The sequence below is a fragment of the Heloderma suspectum genome, chromosome 4, assembly GCF_057233095.1.
Source record: "Heloderma suspectum isolate Gila_16-S chromosome 4, 16-S_ref, whole genome shotgun sequence".
Lineage (NCBI taxonomy): Eukaryota > Metazoa > Chordata > Lepidosauria > Squamata > Helodermatidae > Heloderma > Heloderma suspectum.
This window is the reverse complement of record NC_139461.1, coordinates 137,416,970-137,442,309: the sequence shown is the minus strand read 5'-3', so window position 1 is coordinate 137,442,309 and position 25,340 is coordinate 137,416,970. Positions and strand designations below refer to the sequence as shown.

At 43.4% G+C, this 25,340-nt stretch overlaps 1 protein-coding gene across 1 annotated transcript in view; it reads right to left on the bottom strand.

Annotated features, from left to right (window-relative positions):
* Nucleotides 1-14,079: 14,079 nt before the first annotated feature.
* The window catches only part of LOC146347437 (sodium-dependent neutral amino acid transporter B(0)AT1-like), a 30,042-nt gene continuing 18,781 nt past the window's right edge, over nt 14,080-25,340 (bottom strand). The window contains exons 6-12 of the mRNA XM_084850657.1: nt 24,465-24,577; nt 23,317-23,445; nt 22,482-22,638; nt 20,283-20,487; nt 18,725-18,884; nt 17,271-17,433; nt 14,080-14,644 (exon numbers count right to left, since the gene is read on the bottom strand). Of these exons, the coding sequence (XP_084706783.1) occupies nt 14,429-14,644; nt 17,271-17,433; nt 18,725-18,884; nt 20,283-20,487; nt 22,482-22,638; nt 23,317-23,445; nt 24,465-24,577 (1,143 nt within the window). The 3' untranslated portion in view covers nt 14,080-14,428. The remainder of the gene's footprint in view (nt 14,645-17,270; nt 17,434-18,724; nt 18,885-20,282; nt 20,488-22,481; nt 22,639-23,316; nt 23,446-24,464; nt 24,578-25,340) is intronic.

Below are 25,340 nucleotides of genomic sequence, written 5' to 3'. Positions count from 1 at the left end.
CCCACTTTATTGTTCCTAAAGGTCATGTATCTGCAGAACCAAATGGCTTTGTCTCTTCTCATTTGCCAGTTTTGCTGTCTGAAACCCAAGTTAATCAGCTTTGAGTTCATCCTCCAAGAGCAAACAGTGAGGGTCAGGTGTAGGGATCATACTTCACACAAGATCTCACTGAGGAGTCTTTCTTTAAAAGTAGAAGCAGTGGCAGCTGGTCGCTCCAGTTTCAGAGGGGCAGTAATTCCATTCTGGGTTTTGGTTAAAACCAGCCAGAACTCTACAGGTGCTATCCAAGGTGCTGAACCCATTTGGGGGTTAGGGCTCAGCACCTTGGATAGCACCTTTAGAGCTCTGGCTGGTTCTTACTAAAACCCAGAATGGATTTACTGCCCCTCCGAAACTGGAGCGACCAGCCTCTACTGAGTAGAATTGAATACAGAAAGTTACAATCAAGAATGTGGGCCCAAGAGACAGTTGCTCTTGGACCTATTAACTGATTTGCAATTTCTGCAATTTTTCACAATGGAGATGTATATTTTCAAATCATTTCTGGGAATCAATGTTAAGAGTCAAAGCACACACAAACTCTCTATTTTTTAAAGAGCTCTTTTATTATCCCAGTTGCCTAGAAGTTCACCCATTTGTCTCTCATGTTTCTTGTAAAAAAAAAATTAAAAATGGAAATCCACAATCCATTCAGTCAGAGAAAGTAAATAACTGGAACCAGTCAGGCACTAAATCCAGGCAGTAAAGCCAAATCAATGAGTAACGATGGAGGATGGTAACAATCCCAAGAAGACCCAAAGTTCCGGTTGTGTATGAGAGACCTCAAGTGGTGACAAGTAAGGCATTTTAGATGCAAGTTGATCAGTAACACTAATCAGTTCTGAATGCAAATTAAAGAGTTGGGTTGAGGCTGAGGTTAACAGAATAATTAGAGACACATGCCCACTTTTCACCTCTTAGAAGCAGCGAAGATGTTTACCACTCCCATCCAAACACTGAGCACTTAATGTGACCCTAAGCTTCTATCAAGTGCCTTTCACTGCAATTCAAAATTCCTGCTTATCACTGTATTTCCCTATTATCCTGCCCTTTCTCCAAGTTACTCAAGGTGGAATACTCCCATTTCCCCCCTCACAATAATCCTGCAAGGTGAGAACTACTTGCTGCTTCAGGGTCATTTAGGTTGCTTCTCTGCATGAGTGAGGATTTGAATCTGCATCTCCCCAGCTTCCCTCTCCATACACTGCACTGGCTATGTCCAGCGTCTCACATAGGGTGACAACTAGATGTCCTACTTTACAGAGGACAGTCCTTTATTTTGGAGAGCTGTCAGAGGACAGACCTCTATCTGGAGGTGTCCTCTATTTGATGGGATGTCTCGTTTGAAGCCAAAGAACCATAAGGAGGGAGAGCAGGGACCTCAAATGTCCCATCCACAGCTAGCACCTGGACAGCAGACTGAGCAGGCACACGGGTCACCTGGTCAGTCTTCTCCACTATGGTGAGGTGTATCGTATTTCTATTTCAATGATAGCAATTATTTCTAAATTTGCAGTTACATGTAGAAATTAGCATATGCAAATGTTATGCAAGTTGGTGTCCTCTTTTTTGGCAATGTGCCAGTGGCCCATTCAAAACTCTCATAGCAACGCTGGATATCTGTCCCCTGCCCTTGATGATATTATGATGCCCTAAACTGTGAAACTCTGGACAGTCAAGACAATTCTAGGGCTGCACGCTGATCGCTGGACGACTGCATGATCATGGTGTTATGTATGCCACAGGCTGCGGCCGTAGTTCTGTCTTAGTGCTTTTTGGAACTCTTGAGCTCCTGTAATTATTCGTTGCAGTGCCTCATAGGTGGCATTTATTGCAGATGTATTATGTAGCAATAAAGGGCAGTTCTGTTGAAAGTCTTGGCTGATGCACATACAAATGAGCATTGTATGTTCATTTGTATGTGCATATACCCGCCCCCCGATGGAACTTCCATATCTGCTTGTAATATCTGAAATGCAGTTGTTTTTCAATGGAGTCATTCGCACATTTAGCAGCAACTCATCAAGGGCTGAGTAACCAGGTGCTGAGAAATGAAGTGATGTTCATGGATAAGTGAAGCAGTTTCTGATGTGGCATTAAGGTATGGCACCTGCAGCTATTTGGAATGAAGAGGAAGGGCTCAACGGCATCTGCCTTGTACTCAGAGCCATTATGTGAGAGGAACAAAAGAGACCATTTCTCCAGTCTGAGTATCCTGGAACTGTACTGTAACACACCTGTCTGGAGAGAACATTCACTAACAGTAAGAAGTTACTGCCTATATTCTACTAGTTCATTGGCTATATACATATTGCATTCATAAAGGATTGGATGCTTTCTGAGACCAACTCACTAAAACAGTTGCATGATTTTAATCAATTGAACTAACATGATGGGCTTGGCCTTTTGTTGGGAGGCTGAAAGACACATGGAAAAGGAGGGGAAAGGATGAGTTGGGATATCAGATCAAGGCCCAGTTTGCATGTCCCAAAAAGCCAGGGTCCCCCTGCTTATTGTTTATGAGTAACATGCTTGTAAATGTTGCTCCTGCTGCAAGTGGGACTGGCTAAACAAACCATAGACCTTCTATCCATGGTTTGCTGAGCATTATGTGTGAACCAGGAATGCTAGCTTGTCTCTCTCCCAACAAACCAACTACAGTTTGTTGCTAGTTTATGACTCTGGCTTCCCCTAGAACCCTGGCTTATCATGATGTGTGATGCAAACCCAAGTCTCAAATATTTTAAACATTTGTAATCAAAAGGAAAATACATTTTCATTAAATCAACACCTAATAATAATTACATTCCTTTTAGAACATGATGATCCCAATTTTAATTTAGCCCAAACAGTCAATTAATAGAAGTATAGCTTCCAAATCACGTGAAGTATTAGTTCCCTTCTACTCAGCACTGGTTAGGCCTCATTTTGAGTACTGTGTCCAGTTCTGGGCACCATACTTTAAGAAGGATGCAGACAAACTGGAAAAGGTTCAGAGGAGGGCAACAAAGATGATCAGGGGACTGAAAGCAAAGCCCTATAAGGAGAGACTGAAAGAACTGGGCATGTTTAGCCTTGAGAAGAGAAGACTGAGGGGAGATATAAAAGCGCTCTTCAAGTACTTGAAAGGTTGTCACAGAGAGGAAGGCCAGGATCTCTTCTCGATCATCCCAGAGTGCAGGACATGAAATAATGGGCTCAAATTATGGGAAGCCAGATTCTGGCTGAACATCAGGAAAAACTTCCTGACTGTTAGAGCAATACGACAGTGGAACCAATGACCTAGGGAAGTAGTGGGCTGTCCCACACTGGAGGCATTCAAGATGAAGCTGGACAGCCATCTGTCAGGGATGCTTTGACTTGGATTCCTGCATTGAGCAGGGGGTTGGGCTTGATGGTCATATAGGCCCCTTCCAACCCTACTATTCTATGATTCTATAATAGCCAATTAAAGTGCTAATTTTCTCTTACCTCCTCCATAGGTTTGGCACAAGTAAGGAAAGCGCCATATATTCCCATAGCCTACAGCAAATCCAATGCAGCTTAAAAGATACTGGAATTTGTTATCCCACTTTGGCCTTTCATCATCTTCAATTATTCTAGGGATAGATACAGAGGACATCTTCACCACCTCTTTTTTCCTTCACCACCTCTATCTTCGTTCACCACGTCTTTCTCTACTTTTAGCAATAGTTTGACCACTGAAACTCATCACTCATGAAGTAAATGACAGAAAAAAACAACCAGAGAATTCTGAACAATGGGTGTGGAACTTTCCATCTCTGACATCACACCAAGGAATGTGTCCATGTAAAACCATGAGGCAACTTATGTACATGCGAAACATCATGAATGTTTAGTACATTAAAGTAGCTACCTCTCTGAGCTCTTTTCTAATGACCACTAAGCTCACTTTCACATTTCAGGGATCAAGTATTAATTGGTAACAGATATTAAAGCCTTACGTGGATTATGAATAAGTCTCTGGTTTCTTTCATGCCTTACTGCATTTTCACAAAACAGTGGAATGATCTTGCAAGACTAAGGTAATAAAGATATTTTCAAAACCCAATAGCTGCAGAAGGCTAGCTGTGTCAGTCTTGATTTAAGTAACTATAATAAAAGAGTCTGTTTCCAACTCTTAAGTCCTACTAAATTACCTGATGAAGTAGGTAACTGCTAATAAAAGCTTGTGCTCTTTCAATAAATTCATTTTAGTTAGCCTAAGGAAGCAATCCTATGGCCCACTAGACACTGTCTAGGGGGCCATAGGATATGCTCTTTTCCGGGAACCGACCTCGGAGCCCATGCTTCGAGGTCAATTCCCGGAAAACTGACCTCCCCCGACGTCCGCGCTGCCTCAAAGGCAGCACGGAGAAGCCCCGTCCTCCGCGCTCACAAGAGGAGCATGGAGAGACTGAAAGGGGGCGGGGCTGGGGCGTTCCAAGGCAGAGAGAGCAGAGCTGCATGTACAACACATCCCATGTGTCGTACACGCAGCCTCCTCTCCTGGTCAGGCCCTCGCAGCTAGACAGCCAAAAACGGCTGTCTAGTGGAAATAGCAGGGCACAACAGGCACAGAGGGAACAATCCCTCTGTGCCTCCCCTGCCTTGCTTAGGATAGGCGGTCGCCTCCGCGTTTGGAGGCGGCTGCCTATCTTGATAGGATTGCGCCCTTAAAGGTGCAAATTGACTCTCAGTAATGTGCACCCCATTTCTCTGAAGGTGATTTCAGGCAAGCCTTTTATCACCTTGCCACACCCACAAAAGTTTACAGGGCAGTCCAGAACATTATCTTCAATTCCTGTGTTTTCTTACAGCTTCTTCCATCATTTTCCTCACCATATAAAAACTGTTAAGGAGAAAAAGACAGAACAGCTGCACAATGTCTTCTAATAGTTAGCGCTAGTCCATCTGGAAGCATCCTACGTTGCTTAGGATACAGCACTTGCCCAGGTTTGGTTCCCTTTGGAAGGAGGTCACAGGAGGCTTTTTGGCCTCATGTAATATTTCCATTTATCTGCAAATACGCAGGTTGCGCATAGGCAAAAGCACCCCTTAAGCACCCCAACAGTCAGTCAACATTCACTGCTCCCACCCCAGATCTCTCGGAAGACAGCCAGAACCCTTTCTCTGTTGGTTTCTTCCTATTCAGAACAGCCCCCAAATGGTCATACATCAAGAGGCTAGCTATTTTCAGAACGTAAGAACTTCAAAAGGCCACTGAAAACAAATAGTTGATAGAAATAAATGTTGAGACCAGTCAGAGTATGCCAGACTTAAAAGAGAATTTTGCACTATTTGGCTGTTAATGACTTGTTACTAAGTCAGCCATTTTGAAATAAATGATGCTGCTTCCCATCTTCCCTTCAGTTGTTGTTGTTGTTGTTGTTCAGTCGTTCAGTCGTGTCCGACTCTTCGTGACCCCATGGACCATAGCACGCCAGGCCTTCCTGTCCTGTGCTCTCTCCCGGAGCGTGCTCAAGTTCATATTCATTGCATCAGTGATGCTATCTAGCCATCTCATCCTCTGCCGTCCCCTTCTCCTTTTGCCTTCAGTCTTTCCCAGCATCAGGGTCTTTTCCAGGGAGTTTTCTCTTCGCATTAGGTGGCCAAAATATTGGAGCTTCAGCTTCATTATCTGTCCTTCCAATGAGCAGTCAGGGTTGATTTCCTTTAGGATGGACTGATTTGACCTCCTTGCAGTCTAGGGGACTCGTAAGAGTCTTCTCCAGCACCACAGTTCGAAAGCATTAATTCTTCGGCGCTCAGCCTTCCTTATAGTCCAGCTCTCACAGCCATACGTTACTACTGGGAAAACCATAGCTTTGATTAGACGGACCTTTGTCGGCAAGGTGATGTCTCTGCTTCTTACTATGCTGTCTGGGTTGGCCATAGCTTTCCTCCCAAGGAGCAAGCGTCTTTTAATTTCATGGCTACAGTCACCGTCTGCGGTGATCTTGGAGCCCAAGAAAGTAAAATCTGTCACTGCTTCCATTTCTTCCCCTTCTATATGCCAGGAAGTGATGGGGCCAGATGCCATGATCTTCGTTTTTTTAATGTTGAGTTTCAAACCAGCTTTTGCACTCTCCTCTTTCACCCTCAACAAGAGGCTCTTTAGATCCTCTTCACTTTCTGCCATTAGGGTGGTATCGTCTGCATATCGGAGGTTGTGGATAATTCTCCCAGCAATCTTAATTCCGACCTCTGATTCATCCAACCCGGCATTTCTCATGATGTACTCTGCATATAAGTTAAATAAGCAGGGTGACAATATGCAGCCTTGTCGTACTCCTTTCCCAATTTTGAACCAATCGGTTGTTCCATGTCTGGTTCTTACTGTTGCTTCTTGACCCTCGTACAGGTTTCTCAGGAGACAGGTAAGGTGGTCTGGTACTCCCATCACTTTAAGAATTTGCCACAGTTTGTTGTGATCCACACAATCAAAGGCTTTAGCATAGTCAATGAAGCAGAAATAGACGTTTTTCTGGAATTCTCTTGCTTTCTCCATGATGCAGCGAATGTTGGCGATTTGATCTGTAGTTCCTCTGCCTCTTCGAAACCCAGCTTGTACTTCCGGTAGTTCTTGGTTCGCATACTGCTGAAGCCTAGCTTGTAGGATTTTGAGCATCACCTTGCTGGCATGTGAAATGAGCGCAATTGTGCGGTAGTTTGATCACTCTTTGGCGTTGCCCTTCTTTGGAATTGGAATGTAAACTGACCTTTTCCAGTCTTGTGGCCACTGTTGAGTGTTCCAGATTTGTTGGCATATTGAATGCAGCACTTTAACAGCATCATCTTTTAGGATTTTAAATAGCTCGGCTGGAATACTGTCATCTCCGCTAGCTTTGTTGTTAGTAATGCTTCCTAAGGCCCACTTGAGTCCCTTCAGTCCCTTCAGTACTTGTGATTAAGTTATATTTAACTGTGTGCCAGTGGATGTGTGCAATCTTTGTAATGTGGAACTGTTAGTAATGAAGTATCTGTAACTTTCCCACCATGTCAGTTATTCTAAACCAAATTGCCCACTGCCATCAATCATGCTAGATGCTTACAATTCTGGAAACATTTCAAAATATTTTAGACTTTATCAGTATACATGTATCCTGTTCATGTTGGATATTGCATTTGTTTTTGCCCGTTAATTATTATTACTAACATTTGTGACCCTTCCTCTAAGAAGTTCAGAGCAATGTACATAGGATCGTCCTCACAACAAACCTTTGATGGTAGATAGGGCTGAGCAATAGTGAACGACCCAAGGTCCACTTCATAGTTGACAGATTTTGAACCTAGGTCTCCCTGGCATACATTTAGCACTCTCACCACACCACCACACTGGCTCTTCCAAACTTGTGGTTAACACCACTATTCCCATATTTACAATAACAGTTATGTACTACAATGTTCCAAAACTTCCAGGCCCTCAGTATGGAATGCTAACTACAGTAGTGACACATGAAACCTGCTTCTTTATTTCTGCCGAGTTTTCTCCTTTCCATCCTATGATCTGTTTTTAACTTCCAGTGAACAGAGGACTAAGCACAGGCTATTCCAGTACAATCTGACAGCTAGAAACATAATGGGAATAGAGAAGATGGAAGGAAAAGGCTCTCCAGTGGTGGTGACCTGCAACGTCTGTGCCATGTTTGTTTTCTTGCCTGAGATCAACATGACCTACATGTGCAACAAGTGCAAATTGATCACGCTGTTAGAAGAAAAAGTAAGAGAACTGGAGCGGCAAGTGTCAACCCCCCAGGGAATAGAGAACACAAAGTGTTCTTGGACAGAACGGTGGAACTACAGCAGCAAAGTGAAGAAGAGAAGCTGGAAGAGCAACATCAAGCTGAGGCAGAAGAGGAAACTGCTGAGATGAGGAAAAATGAAGTAGAGGATACTCCTTGGAAAAGGGTGACAGGAGCAGAAGAACTAGAAGCCATGCTATACCAGTAGAAGCAGTGGAACTAGGGAACCGTTTCCAGGTACTTGAGGATGAGCCTGGAGGATAGCCTGCAGAGGAAGAATTATAGGGGAACCTGCATGACAACGATCAAGAGGCTGAAGGGCAGTCAAGCAGAAGCTATGAAACCAAGGCCTACAACAAGAAGAGTAGTAGTAGTGGGAGACTCCTTGCTGCATGGGATCGAAACCTGAGTATGTCGCGAAGACCCGTGGACTTGCCAGGTATGCTGTCTCCCAGGAGGATGAATTAGAGACGTGACTGAAGGGTTACCTGCACTCATAAAGCCCACCGAAAGGTACCCCTTTCTTCTCATCCATGTGGGAACAAATGATACCACCAAGCAGAGCTACAAAGAAATCAAGTCCGACTTTGAAGCTTTGGGAAGGAAACTCAAGAACTTTGGGGCCCAGATCGTTTTCTCATCCATCCTTCCAGTAGTGAGAAGAGGGATAGAAAGGGAAAGAAAAAATACTCTGGGTGAATGACTGGCTATGAAGGTGGTGCCGACAAGAGAGATTTGGATTATGAGACCACAGGCTATACTTCCTGGAAGATGGACTGTTGGCAAGGGATGGGTTGCACCTCACAAAGGCTGGGAAGAATGCGTTTGGCCACTGCATGAAGAACTTCATCAGGAGGGCTTTAAACTGAATCCTATGGGGAGGGAGATGTAAAGTTGGGGGTAACAATGGATGAAGGCTCATGCACCACAACAGAGAGAACAGCTCTAATAGCGCCCAATAATAGTCTTCAGACACATGTAGGAAGTAAGCCAGACTATAAAGCACATGGTCTTCGATGTCTATACACTAATGCACAGAGTATGGGAAACAAACAGAACGAACTTGAACTCTTAATACAGGAGGGAAATTATGACTTGATAGGTGTAACTGAGACTTCGTGAGATGACTCTCATGACTGGAATACAGCAATTGAAGGATATAACTTGTTCAAAAAGAACAGGAGGAACAGAAAGGGAGGTGGGGTTGCACTATATGTTAAAAATACATATCTCTGCACAGAAACACAAGAGGTTGAGCTTGGTAGCCCCATCGAGCGCATCTGGGTTAAAATAAATGGAGCAAAGAATAAAAGGAACAAGATGGTCGGAGTCTACTACTGCCCACCTAATCAAGGAGAAGAGGAGGCTGAAACTTTTGAAAAGCAAATTGCCAAGGTTTCAAGGAAGCATGATGTAGTAGTAATGGGGGACTTCAATTTCCCTGATATTTGTTGGGAGACAAATCCTGCAAAACATGGCCCCTCCAAGAGATTCCTGACTTGTGTTGCTGATAATTTCCTCCTACAGAAAGTAGAGGAAGGAACTAGAGGATCGGCTATCCTTGACTTGATTCTAACCAACAGAGATGACTTAGTGGATAAAGTAGCAGTTATGGGAACTCTGGGGGAAAGTGACCATGTTATACTTGAGTTCTTGGTTCTAAATGAAGCAAAAGCTGAGTGTAGCCAAGCGCGTACCCTGGATTTTAGGAAAGCCAATTCTAATAAACTCAGAACAATGATCAGTAAGGTCCCATGGCAAGCGACTCTAATCAGAAAAGGAGTCCAAGATGGGTGGGAGTTTTTAAAAAAGGAAATTCTAAAAGCACAATTACAAACAATTCCAACAAGAAAAAAAGGTGGAAGACAACAGAAGAAGCCAATGTGGCTTCACGAAAAGCTTAGAGATGACCTGAAAACAAAAAAGGACACATATCGGATGTGGAAGGAAGGCCAAGCTACAAAGGAAGAGTACAGGCAGGTAGCACAAAATTGCAGGGCTAAAGCTGAGGATGAGCTGAGGTTAGCAAGGGATGCTAAAAGCAACAAAGAGGCTTTCTTAGGATATGTGCATAGTAAAGACAGAGGAAAGAAATGGTGGTTCAGCTATTAAATAAGGATGGCAAAATGATAACAGATGACAAGAAAAAGGCAGAAGTGCTCAATTCCTACTTTGGCTCAGTCTTCTCCCAAAAGAGGGTCTACGGCCCCCTGGCAAAGGCGAAGTACAGGCTGAAGGGGCAGGATTGGAGCTTGAGATCGATAGGCATATGGTCAAGGAACGCCTAATTACTTTGAAGGAGTTCAAATCTCCAGAGCTGGATGAACTGCATCCTAGAATAATAAAGGAAATGGCAGAAGAACTCTCAGAATCACTCTCTTATCTTTGAGAAATCATGGAGGACGGGTGAAGTGCCAGATGATTGGAGGAGGGCTAATGTTGTCCCTATCTTCCAAAAGGGCAAAAAGGAGGAACCTGGGAACTACAGACCAGTCAGTCTGACATCAATCCCTGGGAAAATTCTGGAGCAGATGATAAAGAAATCCATCTGTAAGCACCTTGAAAAAAATGCAGTGATTACTCGAAGCCAACATGGATTTGTCAAGAACAAATCCTGTCAGACTAATCTGATCTTATTTTTTGATCAGGTAACTTCCCTTGTGGACTGTGGGAATGCTGTGGACATAATATACCTCGACTTCAGCAAAACATTCGACAAAGTGCCCCATGATATCCTGATCAGCCAACTAGCTAAAAGTGGGCTAGATTAAACAACAATCAGGTGGATCCACAGCTGGCTACAGAATCAGTCTCAAAGAGTTGTTATCAATGAAATCTTCTTGAACTGGGAAAAGGTAACGAGCGGGATACCGCAGGGCTCAGTCCTGGGCCCAGTGCTCTTCAACATTTTTATTAATGACTTGGAGGAGGAGGTGCAGGGAATGCTGATCAAATTTGCAGATGACACAAAATTGGGTGGGATAGTTGATACCCTGGAAGAGAAACAAAATTCAAAGTGATCTTGATAGGCTGGAGCACTGGGCAGAAAACAACAGAATGACATTTAATAGGGATAAATGCCAAGTTCTGCACCTAGGAAAAAGAAACCAAATGCACAGTTACAAGATGGGGGATACTTGGCTCAACAGTACTACAAGCAAGGAGGATCTTGGAATTGCTGTAGATCACAAGCTGAATATGAGCCAACAATGTGATGTGGCTGCAAAAAAGGCAAATGCTATTTTGGGCTGCATTAATAGAAGTATAGCTTCCTAATCCCAGGAATTACTAGTTCTCCTCTACTCAGCACTGGGTAGGCATCATCTTGCGTACTGTGTCCAGTTCTGGCCGCCACACTTTAAGAAGGATACAGACACACTGGAGAGGGTTCAGAGGAGGGCAGCAAAGATTATCAGAGGAATGGAAACAAAGCCGTATGAGGAGAGACTGAAAGAACTGGGCATGTTTAGCCTTGAGAAGAGAAGACTGAGGGGAGACATGAAAGCACTCTTCAAGTACTTGAAAGGTTGTCACAGATAGGAAGGCCAGGATCTCTTCTCGATCATCCCAGAGTGCAGGACACGGAATAACGGGCTCAATACAGGAAACCAGATTCCAGCTGAACATCAGGAAAAACTTCCTGACTGTTAGAGCAATATGACAATGGAGCCAATTCCCTAGGGAGGTGGTGGGCTCTCCCACACTGGAGGCGTTCAAGACGAGGCTGGACAGCCATCTGTCAGGGATGCTCTGACTTGGATTCCTGCATTGAGCAGGGGTTGGACTCGATGGTCTTGTAGGCCCCTTCCAACCCTACTGTTCTATGATTCTATGATTCTATGATCTCTGGTATCTGCTGAAACTCCACAGCATCTCTCAGATATCCTCACTTTTAGGATTTGTAAACATAAATCAGATGCACATGCGATCGCACAGCAAGATGCTTGTGGATGCTGTTCCTTGTTTTGGATGGAATGCACTTTCAGATGTATATCCCCATTCCTAAATCCCCAGCTAGCCTGCAGAAGAGTTTGTGCATCCAGACTCAAAAATTTTCTCCCAGATAGAAGGTAAATCAGATAGAATCCAACAAAAGGTGTGTGTGGGAACGGTGCAATATCTGCTTCATTGAAATAAAACCTGCTGGATTACTGTGGCATCATTAAAGTTTTCAGGCATTCTGACCTCTCCGTTTCCTTTTAGCACACAATCTTTCCCCCACCCTAAACAAGACTGTGAACTCCACATGGGTTTTATTTGTCACTGTTTTTACCTCACATTGTTCATCTTGGCACAACAACTGAACAAATCAAGGAAATAAAAATCTGCTTGCCCCAAGTTCATGTGATAAAGAACTACTTTGGAATTGTGGCTTTCCTTTGTGTTTCTCTGTAGCCCTCCTCGCATATTATTTGTGTGAAGATGGCGCCATGTGTAGAAGGGACAGTGGAGAAGCACCACCATCCCCACCCCCGCCATGGCATATGGCTCCGCCCCCTTACCCAACATCCGCATATCGCGCATGGACATCTGCATAGGAGAAGCCCATGTAGGTAGAGCACTTGAGGCGTGGGCTCCCGCATGATCTGGAATCCTGCACAACTGGGGACGGGACCAAGGCGTAGACCTGCTGCTCCTTCTATGCCACTGTGGCTTATTAGTCACCTTTGTGTCATGCAGACCTGGGCTAGACCTACACTACTGCTTTATTGTGATATTGAAGTGCACTGATAACTGTGGGGGCACATGACACATCCGATATACCGCTATCGTAGTGCTATTTCCTGCTTTTTATTCCACATTATCCAAAATACCACAACAAATGCCATTGTGTGTCCTACCGGGTATAAATGCGCAAGAGGGATATAGCATTACCATGATGGGATTGTAATGATAATGGCACAACGTGTAGCTCTGGCCCTGGCCTGTGTCTTTTTTATACACCAAATTCAAGTTACTTGTTTTTGGAAAACAGGCTATGTTGAGTTTGATGGTGCACTTTGACCCTAGTGCGGCTGGACTTGCATGTTGAGGATGTGAGTGACAGCAGGGAGACAGTCATGAACCGTAAAATTCCAGATGTGATGTCAAACCAAGAGTCAATCATGTACCTGCTCATGAGGACCCTGACCAGTGGTCAACAAGCACCTTGTAGAAGCTCATCTACTGCCCATTATCACAATGAGAGAAAGTGAGTTACTAAATGAGTGAGGGACAAACACAGCCAGTGCAGACACAACAATGGCTCCCTCACGGGGCATAAACACCCTGTTGGTTTCTGGCCCATGCTTTGCAAATCCACTTCAGACCATATTTGCAAATAGTGCTGAAGGGAACCATGGTTAGCGTTAATACACACACAATTCCAAAACATGATTACCGTTGACAAAGGAAGGGATCATCACCAATGGAAGCAATCATCACTAATGCTGACTCCTGATTTGCAGCGAGCCAGTATTTACGTCTGCATTAGACGACCGAGGGGACTTCTTCATCCACACTTCATTCAGCAGGAATTGTCCCTTGCATTGCTGCTGCGTTAACAGTAATCTCTTTTATAGATCAACTGAAACAGGCAGAGCTGTTTGCTAGCAAAGTGGAGAGAAATACGAGATCAGGACAAAACTGCAAATGGTGCACTCAAGTAACAGTATTGTAATAATAAAATTTACAAAGCACTATAAAACATTTAGAAAAAATAATTTAAAAGTGTAGCTAAAATTGCACAACAAAAGGTGCAGGTAAAAGTCAGTTTTTGAACCAACATCTCAGGAACATACAAGGGCTGTAAAGACAGACAAAACATATCACAACCCTGTTACAAACTTCACCATTTCAAATTACAAGGGCAATCTGTGTAATCTAACGTTGTCAGTTGCCAAAGACTAGATAATCTTCTTCAGTGGCAAATTTACAAGACTTCAAATGTCTGCTTCATTTGAAGATTTATTTGGTGAGATTTATTTGAAGCAAAGTTAATGGGATGGGGAAAGAACAGTAAGATGTAAATTCAGTTTGGGGGGGGTTACCCCTCAAAAGCATATGGCCTGAGTGGTAATATTTTAGATACTGGAATTTTTGGATTCGTGCTAAATGTTTCATAGTGTTTTACACATTTTATTATTACAGTACTGTTATTTCTGCTGAAAAAATTGCAGTTTTGTCCTGATCTCTTATTTCTATTTGATTTTTATTGTTCAAGAAATTAACTTCTTGGTTTGACTCTTGTTAGCAATTTGGAAGCAAAGAGGGAATTACTGACATTTCCACGAGTTTAAAAAAGAATCAAAACTGTGCATTTCCTTGCCCAAATATAATTTGTTTAATAATACATTATTTGAAAATAGTCTGATTGCACCTTTGTGCAACATGGTGGCACTCATAGGGGTGGAAACGGAGTTGTGCAACATGGTGGCACTCATAGGGGGAAAACAGAGCATCACAGGTGCGTGTTAGACATCTGCATTAACCATCTGCTAATCCAGCAACAACTGCTAAAGACAGTCACTCACAGTACGTTAGTCCCATTTAGACTCTGGGACCTTTCATCACTTGAACAGCTACAGTCTGATGTCAAGGTAGGGAGACATGCATGTTTTACCACCTCTCACGGAAAAGTCTTTGCACGTCTCACGAGGGGTTAGTTAGACATTATTCTTCAGCTCTCCATTTACTGATGCTTCTGATATGGCATTGATCAGATCTCGCCGTCCTGGATCTTGTCTCTTTCCACAACAGCTTTGGATGCCTTTGTAGATGGCAAACCCAGGGATAACCAGGCTGGGCACCCCCGCAAGGATTACAATGATGGCATAAACCCAGTCAGGATACGGTACTGATTTTGATTTGGGGAAGTCCTCCTATGAAAAGGAAAAGACACATTTCAGGTACTTGGGTGGGGGTAGGGGGGTACAAAGAAGAAGGAAATCTAAAGACATCTATATATTCTATACCAATAGCGCAGTTCCATTGCAGAGAAGGAAACTTGATATACTTGGAGAGGACACCAAGGGTTCCTCAGTGAGAAAAGATAAAAGTTCTGTAAAGGACAGCTTGCCATCCTGCTACTGACCTTCCCCAACAACCAACAGTCATATGAGATAGCTGGGTGTGTTTTCAGATGCATTCTCAGTGGACATGAGGGAGTAGGGAAGCCCAACAGACCTGGCCAATGGACCATGTGAACAGAGTGCATGCATGTCCTACATAGAACAATGCCCCAGAATCCTCTGCAACAAACAGGGAATCCCGAGCTGGTGGTCATGAATTCTTTGGCATAGAAGATGAAATGGAAGGTATTCTGAAGGTAGAATTTTTTTAATGTACGGTAGTAGAGTTTCCAGGATGAGGAAATAGAGAAAAACTGCCATTCTCAGCAGAAAAAATGTCTATGTGCAGAGGGAGGAATCAAGAGAATGCTTGAAACCAAAACAAGGAACCCCTAAAGACAACCCATTTGCCCCAAAAGAAGCCACTGGCATTGGAACAACCACAGTTGGGTCATCTCCACATGAAATCAAATGTGGTGGACAACATAGGAAAGTTGTATCTAGGGTGGGCCCTCATTGCAGCCCATTGAGTTGCAGCCTGGACAAGAGTCCAGCCTATACAATTGTCACCAAGAGTCCGCTGTTCAAATAATCTGAACTGATGCCATGTTCCACTTACAGTTTAGAATAATCAGACATGTTTTCAAGAGAGCAGAGAAAAGGTCAGGGTTCAGGTTGCTCAGAGGCTTTGCAGAGGCAACAGGGTGGGAAGAGCAGCACCACCACAGCTTGTCATTGACCTGGTTTGCACATGCCAGCCCATGGTGGGTTATCACCATTGTTTGTTTCAGGGTGGCTTGTCACGATGTCCAAAACCAGTGCAATTTTCTCAGCATTGTTTGTTAGCCACAAGTCACCCTGAGAACCTATGGCTTGTTGTTGGGTGGCTTGTTTCCAGACCAGCTTGTCATGATGTGCAAATCCAGCAGAGTGGCTTATGCATGGCTTGTTGGAAAGGACTACAGAACCACTTGGCAAGAATGGCAAAAAACCCAGATGCTCCTTGCGATCTCATTTGTGCCATCTCCCGCCTCCCTCGCCATTCACCCCTCTTCCGATACATTGTCGCCTCCCTAGACAGTGACACCTTTTTCTCACCTTCAGGGAGATTTGAGCAAATTTAGGGAGGGTTCACCCTCGGGGAGATTTCCGCAAATTTAATTTAATTTTTTTTTCAACTTGAGGGAAATTTATGCAACTTTAAAAAAAACTTTCAGGGAGATTTGTGCAAATTCACAGGAACTACTGCACTTATTTGCAGTAGCTACTGTGCTTTAGTAAATTTGCACAAATCTCATTATTTTTTAAAAGTTACATATGCGCAAATCTCCCCAAAGGTGAAAAAAAAAATCCACAAAACAAACTCTATTCCACTAATGCGTACGTTTGTGTTCATTAGTGGAGTAGGCTGCTGAGGTTGTTCTGCAAAGGTCAATGGGATACGTGCTGGGTTAGCGAATGAACAACCCACCCACTGTGGCTTATTTTCAGGGTGGCTTATTGTGACATCTGAACATTGGCTCGATGCCTGAGTCAAACCTAACAAAGCACATTCAGCTACTGAATACTACTGGCAGTGGAAGAGACAGTCAGAGGCATGTGACTCTGGCCAGCTACTGCTGATTGGTCAACAGCAGCCAGCAGGTTTTTTGTATCTCATGTACTAAGATGACTTACTGTAGAAAGCAGAAGCAGTCTATCAGAGCAGTGAGAATTTGGAACTTCACCAGCAGCAACCTTAAAGGTGCACAACCATTCTTAACTCATCTCAGATTCTACCAAATCATTCTTCATAGTGGGTCAGTCATAGTAGGTCAGTGGGTCCATTCTGCCTTATATTGTCTATTCTGACTGGCAGCATCTCTGCAGGGTCTAGGGCAAAAGTCTTTTTCCCTCACCTGTTACCTGATCCCTTTAGCTGGAGGTGCCACGGATTGAACCTAGGACATTCTGGATGCAAGAGATGTGCTCTGCCACTGAGACAAGGCCCCTCACCGTGGTCTACTTTTAACTATTTTGCCTACTGTTACATAGGTATGATCTCACTGACATTTGTTTAAAAATCCTCCAATGCCAGATCCCCACGTGGGATGAAAGCAGAGAGCCTGTTCCAGGTGTAGACATGGCACTGAGCCACAGCGCTCTCAAAGAGTATTGGGTTTCTTTGCAATGCAAACACGTCTTCACAAAGGTATAAGCATCAGGCATTTTCTCTCAATTAGTAGACTAGCCACACTTGAAGCGCTAATCCATTGCCCTGGGGGATCAGCAATTTGTTTTAGTTATATGCCCTAACAAGATCTTCCTCAAACAAACCTGAAGTGGGAAAGGAGTTGCAATGGCAGGTTAGACAAGAAAAGACAAGATGAGCAGAATGTGAGGAAGGAGAAACTTATGAAACAATTTGGGGCATGTTTCTTTGAAGATGTGTACTTACATAATTGGGGTCCCAGGTGATGTATAGTAATTTTTCACTCACTTTCACCACAAAGTAAAACAAGAAGATAACTATCATGATGAGGGGGCTGATTACTCTCCAGGTGGCCTGCCAGAAAATATTGGGTTTGTGCCCGATCATGAACTTAATATCGTCGTTGAATCTGGCAATAAAACGGAAGTTTAGGGAGACCACTCCACTCTGAACAGACTGATGGCTGACTCTCACACACACACCCATATGAATGTCTTGATAAATGGCATAAGTGAAGGGGCCATCACAGACAGAAAGAACGTTCATATCTGCTCACATTACATCAGTGCAATAGTTTTCAGTGGAATCTGTTCACACATGCCAATTATCAGATGTAGCAAAATCAAGTGATATACATACAGGTATGAATCAACTATAGGTCTGGTAGGTTTTAAGCTTTCATATTTGATAATGTTTTATGCTGTACTTTGTGGTTTAAATTTTTGTGAACCACCCAGAGAGCTTCAACTATTGGGCAGTATAGAAATTAAAAAAAAAAAAAAAGATCAAGGCCAGTTCTCACAACATGTTTTCAAGACACAGACACCCCCCCAACCAGAGGCAGCTGCTCTCCAGTAACTGAAAATGGATGTAAATGACAACAGTTGTTGACAGGTTCCAACCAAAGTATAAAGAGATGGATGCAGGTATTGTGATTCACACAATGACCTGGTTCACACAGCATGACAAGCCAGAGTACTGGTTGAGTGTGGGTTGTTGCTGATTTGTGGGTTGTTGTTGAACCATAGGTGGTTGTGTTGTGTAAAGCCAGCTGCACTGACAAACCATGGTTTGTTAACCACAAACAACCTACAGTTCACAACCCAACAACAAATCCTGAGTTCTCTTCGTGGGTTGCTTGTGGTTAAACTATGGTTTGTTAGTGCAGCTGGGTTCACATTACACAACAACCCATGATTCAACAACAACCCCACAGTTCAATGACTACCCACACTCAATCCATACTGAATCTGTACTCTGGCTTGTATTGTGTGAACCCAGACAATATGGTGACCCCTGTGTTTACACATGGGTATGTGGGGAAAAGAATATCCCATGCCTTGAAATGGAAACATGGGAACTAACACTCTGCCACAAGTAAGGCACAGTTATAATGATGAGTCCCATTAAAGTATGTCCATCAGAACCTTTCAAAGAAACCGTGCACCTTGCATTTATAATATCTGTTTACAGAATGACTATTTAGAATAAATAGCACATAGCATTTCTAATGTTTTAGGAGTGCAAAGCGTGTCACATACATTTTGTCTGTAATACTTAAAACAGCCCTATAGGATAGCCCAGGATTCTTTTCTTTGTATTTCAGGTGGGGGAATGAGAGAATACGTACGTAAGCAGCTTGCCTGGCTACGGGCAAGAATGCAGAGATGCCTTGAGAACAATTTACATGTCCATCTTACCTGTCTATCCCATATATGTAGACTACTGAAAACATCTCACAGAAAGCGATGATCAGCAAGGGAATGGATCCAGCAAAACTATCAAACAGAGCCAGCCAGTAGTTTCCAGAGCTCAGCACAAAAATAATGGCAATCAAGAAAGACCCCAGACAAATCAGACCTATGAACAAAGAGCAGGCACAATCGAGTAATTTTGGATAACATGCAAAACTGAAAGAACTACGAAATGCTGGTAATATTTCAAACTCAATTTAGCCAGACGTTTATTATGCATTTGCACCTCTTTGTTTCTGTTGAGAGGATACAAGATGAAGTCGGCCCCACTTGATATAAAATGAGATGGGCCACTTCCACCACTGACATAACCTGTGCAGGTTAGGCTGCAAATCCAGCCCCCTGCCCCCAGGAACTGGCACAAGGGCAAGTTAAGAACGGTCATGGATTTGTGAGGGTACTGCTGTTGAATGTCAGTGTTCTCGCTACTCAGGTAGGCAGGCAACTCAGAAGAGTTGCTGCACAAATGCAACACTCTCCAGTGTCTGCTATCCAGTGTTACACGTGTATGATTTTTGCCTCCTCTGCCAGCAGAATTCAGTAGCAGGAGGTGTTTTACTGTTTTTGGCTGCATGTGTAGGACTGATTAGGGGCTGCAACAATTTCACTCTGCCTAGCCTACTGCCCTCACTAAGCCTCTGAGCAAGTTGCTGACTTCTCACGTACCCTCTTATGTCGAAAACATGTTTATTATTCCATACTGAAAATAAAATAAAACAAAACAAAACCATCTGATCTTGAAGATATGTGTCAGGGTTCCCCTTATGACCTGGACCCCCTGAGTAACTCCTTAAAGATCTCTTGCCTCCTTAAGAGTCCCACCTTCCTTCTTTTAAACTTCCCCTTCCTAATAAGGTGAGGTTTAGGCTGTAGATGTGGGGTGATTGACACTCCAGACACCTGGGGTTTTAACCACAACACTTTAGTTGTAAATTAAAGCAAGCAAATCACAAGTAAAGGTATTTACGCAATAGAGCTGAGTGATACAAAAGGCATTAAAAGAAAACAAAAGTTGCAACATGCAAGTTTCTTTAACCTAGCTGCCCTTAGACTCCTCCAGGCAACTTCTTCCTGCTCTGGTCTTCTGACTCTGCTGTCACTGCCCTGGTCTTTCTGACTACTCTCTTTTTATACTCTCCTTCCCCAAACCAAAAGTGCTGCTTCAGATCTGAAGAAATGAAACTTAACTGGGGAAATGAAACTGAAACTAAACCAGGGAAATGAAACTACTCCTCTCAAGGATACCCCCTCCCAAAACAAAAACAAAAACCAAAAAACCATCCAAGCCTGACCTTTTTCCCCTTTGCCTCTGTAGGCCTCAATCCTTCACAACTTGCTTCATTATTCCATACTGAAAATAAAATATTACATAATTTAACATTAAAAAAAAAACTATCGATGTACCACTTGACCTCGGGTGACCATTTCTCAATCCCATCTAGGCTGCACCTAGGGCAGATCCCCCTATTGCCCCACCATTGTAACACTACCATTTTCAACGAACCTGTAAGAACTTCCTTTGGCCACTTTTTGGGTATAATTTGAAGATCTTGCAGAGGTACCATGACACCTTCTATATTGCCAAACATAGATGATAAACCCAAGCAGAAAAGCATGATAAAAAAGAGAATGGACCACAATGGTGAGACAGGCATTTTGGTGATGGCCTCAGTGAAGACAATAAATGCTAATCCAGTTCCTTCAACACCCTGCAGAAGATACCAATTGGTATAATAAAACATACAAAGTATTTGATCTATTGATCATTTGAAAATCAATTTGTTAGGCTGCCTGGGGTCCTAGTTCATTATTATGATTTACATTCATGTAACTGCTTTTCCGCCAAAGTGCCCAAGGCAGCATTTACTAATAGAAGGTAAAATGATTTTATTTTTTTTTAAAGGGATGGTGTTGCAGCACCCGCCCTCTGGAACACACTCCCAATCGACATCAGACAGGAGTTTACCAGTTTGACTTTTAGACAACTCCTAAGAACATAAGGATGTAAGAAGAGCCCTGCTGGATCAGAGCAAGGGTCCATCTAGTCCAGGATTCTGTTCACACAGTGGCCAACCAGCTGTTGACTGGGAACCCACAAACATACACAAAGGCAACAGCACCCTCCTACCCATGTTCCCCAGCAACTGGCGTACATAGGGATACTGCCTCTGGTACTGGAGGTAGCACATAGCCATCAGGACTAGTAGCCATTGATAGCCTTGTCCTCCAGGAATTTGTCTTAGCCCCTTTTAAAGCCATCAAAATTGGCGGCCATCACTACATGTTGTGGTAGCGAATTCCATATATTAACCATGTGCTATGTGAAAAAGTCCTTTCCTTTTATCTGTACTGAATCTCCCACCAATCAGCTTCATGGGATGACCCCGGGTTCTAGTATTATGAGAGAGGGAGAAAAAAGTCTCCCTGTCCACACCACGCATAATTTTGTACACCTCTATCATGTCTCCCTTTACCCTCCTTTCTCCCAAGTTAAACAATTCCAGCTGTTGCAACCTTCCCTCACTCCTTAAGAACGATCTCTTTACACAGCCTTTCTGTGAAGTGTGGCCCAGATACTTATAGTTTTATTGTTGATTAGTGAAAATTTTAACATGGTATTGTTATTGTTAAATTAGTGCTGCTGTAGTTATGCTCACCACTTCAATACTTTTGTTGGGAAATGGTATATAAATTTGTGGAATAAACAAACAAATGAACAAACCAGGTTCAGCTAACCAGATTTAAATCCTAGTTTCAGATCCTGGTTTATAGTAACCATTGATAATGTCAATGCCAAGCAGTGGAGGCTGGTGGCCCTGATTTCAGTGGGGTTGTGAATCCATTCTGTGTTTTAGTCAGAACCAGCCAGAATGCTAAAGGAACTATCCAAGGTGCTGAACCTATTTTGGAGTTAGTTGAACTTACTCTTTTAGAGTTCTGGATGGTTCTGACTAAAATCCAGAATGGATTCTCAATCCCACCGAAATCAGAGCCACCAATCTCCACTGGTGCCAAGGTTGTGCAATTTGTGCTACAGAGACAAGGGATGTGGTCAAGGGTGGCAACACACAGCCTGCAGGCTGCATGCAGCCCCCACCACCCCCACTATGGCCTGTTTCCCCCCGTTCTCCCCTCCCCCGTTCTCCCCCAAATGTCAGGGGGGGGGGTTTGTTAATCTGTTTTGCCAGTGAAATTCAATTGCAACCCACTATAGAGGGCAAGTTTAGTTTGAAAACAAGCTAACTTTTTCCTCAGTAGTTTGAACCCAAATTTTGACAGCAGATCACTGACTTTTTAAAAAATTGTTTTTGCCACTGCGGGGGGTAGGGGTGGCCCGTGAGGGGACCCAGGGAGGAAATTGTCTCCTGGACTGCCTAAAGTTGCCCAGCCCTAGACGAGGTGGAGGGCATGCCTAACTCTGCATGAACCCAATGCTTGGATCATGAAATCCAAGCATTTAAACACCAACAGATAAGTCAGTGGGTGAGAAGAAGAGACAGAGAAAGAAAATGTCACCTAATGTAAAAAAATCTCTGTAAAAAGATAATAATAACCAGTAAAATTATTTTTAAAATGCCAAGATCCTCCGCATTGTCTTTCCCTTATTTTTGAGTGTTAGTGATATTTATTTTTTTGCTATTTTTCTGCCATAGCATGTACATATATCATTCTATGTGATGTTCCTTCCATGTTGTCACCTTACTTCAGATAAAAATGTGTTCAAGTCACAACTCTTAAATGTAAGGGCTGCAAATGCTGCTGGATCCGTTCTGTTGCACAAATCTTGCATTCTTTGAAAGTTGTCCTGGGTTACGTTACCTTCTGCCAAATCAAATGCGTTTGTCAGAGTGAGGATATTTCTGCAAAAAGGAAAGGAAAATGGTCAAAGCCTATTTAGTTTATTACACAAAACTCTCCAGTGTTATCACTGTAGTCACAGAGAAAAAAATAGTCAAGGCTGTGCCATCTCTTTTATGAATTAAAGGACTGAAGACTAGAATCTACATTTGCTCAGATCCAACAAGACTAATTTGTGCATGGAAAATTTTCTGTGGGTTGCTGGACCTGACGCTCCCCATTCTCTGTTGTGCCATGTTCGTACAGAGTACAACCTGCAACAGCAATGGTGGGGAGCATGTGTAGGTTGGCCTCACAAGGTAATTGCATCGCAGTACAGTGAGAAGTGAGACTGTGTTGAAATTAAAAACATTGACACTGAATTATCGAAGTTCCAACTAATTTTCTTAAATGTTCCCGCCATTCTAGACATCAATAGCAAATGCATGCGATCGTGTATTGCGTACCCGTTCGGCTGTGTGATACAAATTATTTTAAACTTTAAACATTAATTGCGAAGCTGTCAATTTCTTTCCGGGGGTGCGATTATTTTTCTGCAAATCTAGGCATTGGCAGCTTTAAGTTGAGACCGTTCCAAACTCAATTGGATAACATTTAGAGGTTGAAATGGAGCGAACAAAAATTTGTGCCCTGTATTAATAGATAGAAGATGTTAACTGGAAGACAGGAAAGCAGCTTACTGGCTAAAGCAATCATCATATCTCTCTGTCGCTCTGAATCCAATGATCGAGTATATGACTGTGGCTGCATAAATGGATGTGAAGCCATTCACCATAGAGATGATCACAGCATCCTTCTCACAATTGTTGCTGCAAGCCAAAACACAGAAACACAGGTGAATTAAGAACTGTTTTCCTGTAATTTTTTACGTGTGTGTGTGTGTGTGAGCAAGTGTAATATTTAGACCTGCCTTCTCCAATCTGCCTTCCAGATGTTTTGGAATTCCCATCAGCCAGCATGGCTAATGGTCAGGAATGCTGGCTGTTGTAGTCCAAAACATCTAGAGGGCATCTGGTTGGGGAAGGCAGGTTTAGCCTGTAAGAGTGGGAGAGCCAGTGTGGTGTAGCAGGTAGAGTGTTGGACTGGGACTCAGAAGATCCAGGTTCTAGTCCCCACTCAGCCATGAAGCTCACTAGATGACTTTGGGCCAGTCACTGACTCTCAGCCTAATCTATCTCACAGGGTTGTTGTGAGGATAAAATGGAGAGGCAGAGTATTATGTATGCCGACTTGGACACCTCAGAGGAAAGGTGAGATATAAATGTAACAAATAAAATAAATAATAAGTAATCCCACCCAAATGGGATGATCACTGGGTGATCATGGGCCAGTCACAATCTCTCAGCCTTATGTAACTCACGAGGGTGTTGGGAGGACAAAAGTTGGAGGGAGAAAACCATATTTGCCACCTCTAAGTTCCTTGGAGGAAAGACAGGATATAAATGTACTAAAGAAATATAAATTGTGTGTGTGTGTATGTGTGTGTGTGTGTGTGTGTGTGAGAGAGAGAGAGAGAGAGAGAGAGAGAGAATCTGGCAAACGTCAAAAGAAGGAAAAACCCTTCTGTCTTCTAGAATGACAGAAATTGTGCTATGGACAGCAATACATGGAATCTTCAATATGAACAGAAGAAGAAGAGAGGACTTTTCTAGGCCACCATTTTGAACTACCTGGGTTTCTTCTTCCTATTTGTTTTGTTCAACAAAAATATGCCCTCCTGGGTAGTTATGTAATAGGGATTGGGGAGTGATAATATCAAGAAATGTACTATCACAAATTGTGACATTATATCCTAAAACTGAGTTGGTCTTTCATATTGGCAACTTACTGAACTGAATTATAACTAGAGAATGAGATGAGGCCTCCAAAGGCAAGGGAAAAGGAATAGAATACTTGGGCTCCAGCATCTAGCCAGGTGACAGGGTTGGCCAATTCAGCAATCTGAAGAAAAGAGGGAAAAAGGGCTTAAAATCAGGTCACTTTACAGCTCACAATGAATAAAAGCAAATCCTAGCAAAGGCTGAACATGCAATCTGTTCATTTAAGAAAAGGCGTGGTACTGAGGTACTCCATACTGGAACCATCCATTCCTGTGACTGGCAGGTTCAAGGCATAATTCAGAAGGCAGGTAGCATGTTGTCGTTGAGTGGACAGTCAACAGGGAAAAGCAGGCACGGTGTGGTCAGGCAGGCAAGGAAGAAGATGTTTGTGCCGTTAGCCAAACAGAAGATTGGCAGTATAAATCCACCTTTTGCCATATTCGTGTATTGGCCAGTTACTGTCACCTCTAACTTACAATTGCCCTCCAAAGTCTGAGGGTGGGGCCTTTCCCAGGCCTTGTAGTTTAGATCCTTTTTATCGGATCTGGTTTGAATCTGGAACTGCCTGTGTACACATCAGACTGCGAGGGCATATAGGGTGAAGTGAAACACCCTTGCCCCCTTTGTGTCACCTGGCAAACTGTTAAATCAGCAGAGGCCATGTGGATTGGGGCTGGCTGCGATTTGGGGAGGGCCCTTGCGCAAGACACCCCCCCTGGACCCCCTCCCTCAGGGAGCCCGCCTTCTCGCCACCGCTGCCGCAAGCTGCTCTTGCTCTTCTCATCCTTGCCCCCCTTGCTTGCTCGACTGGCAGAGAGCCAAGGAGCAGGCAGGCGGGGGCACCTGCCACTGCTCCTCCTTACCGCCACCCTTGTCTGGGCCAG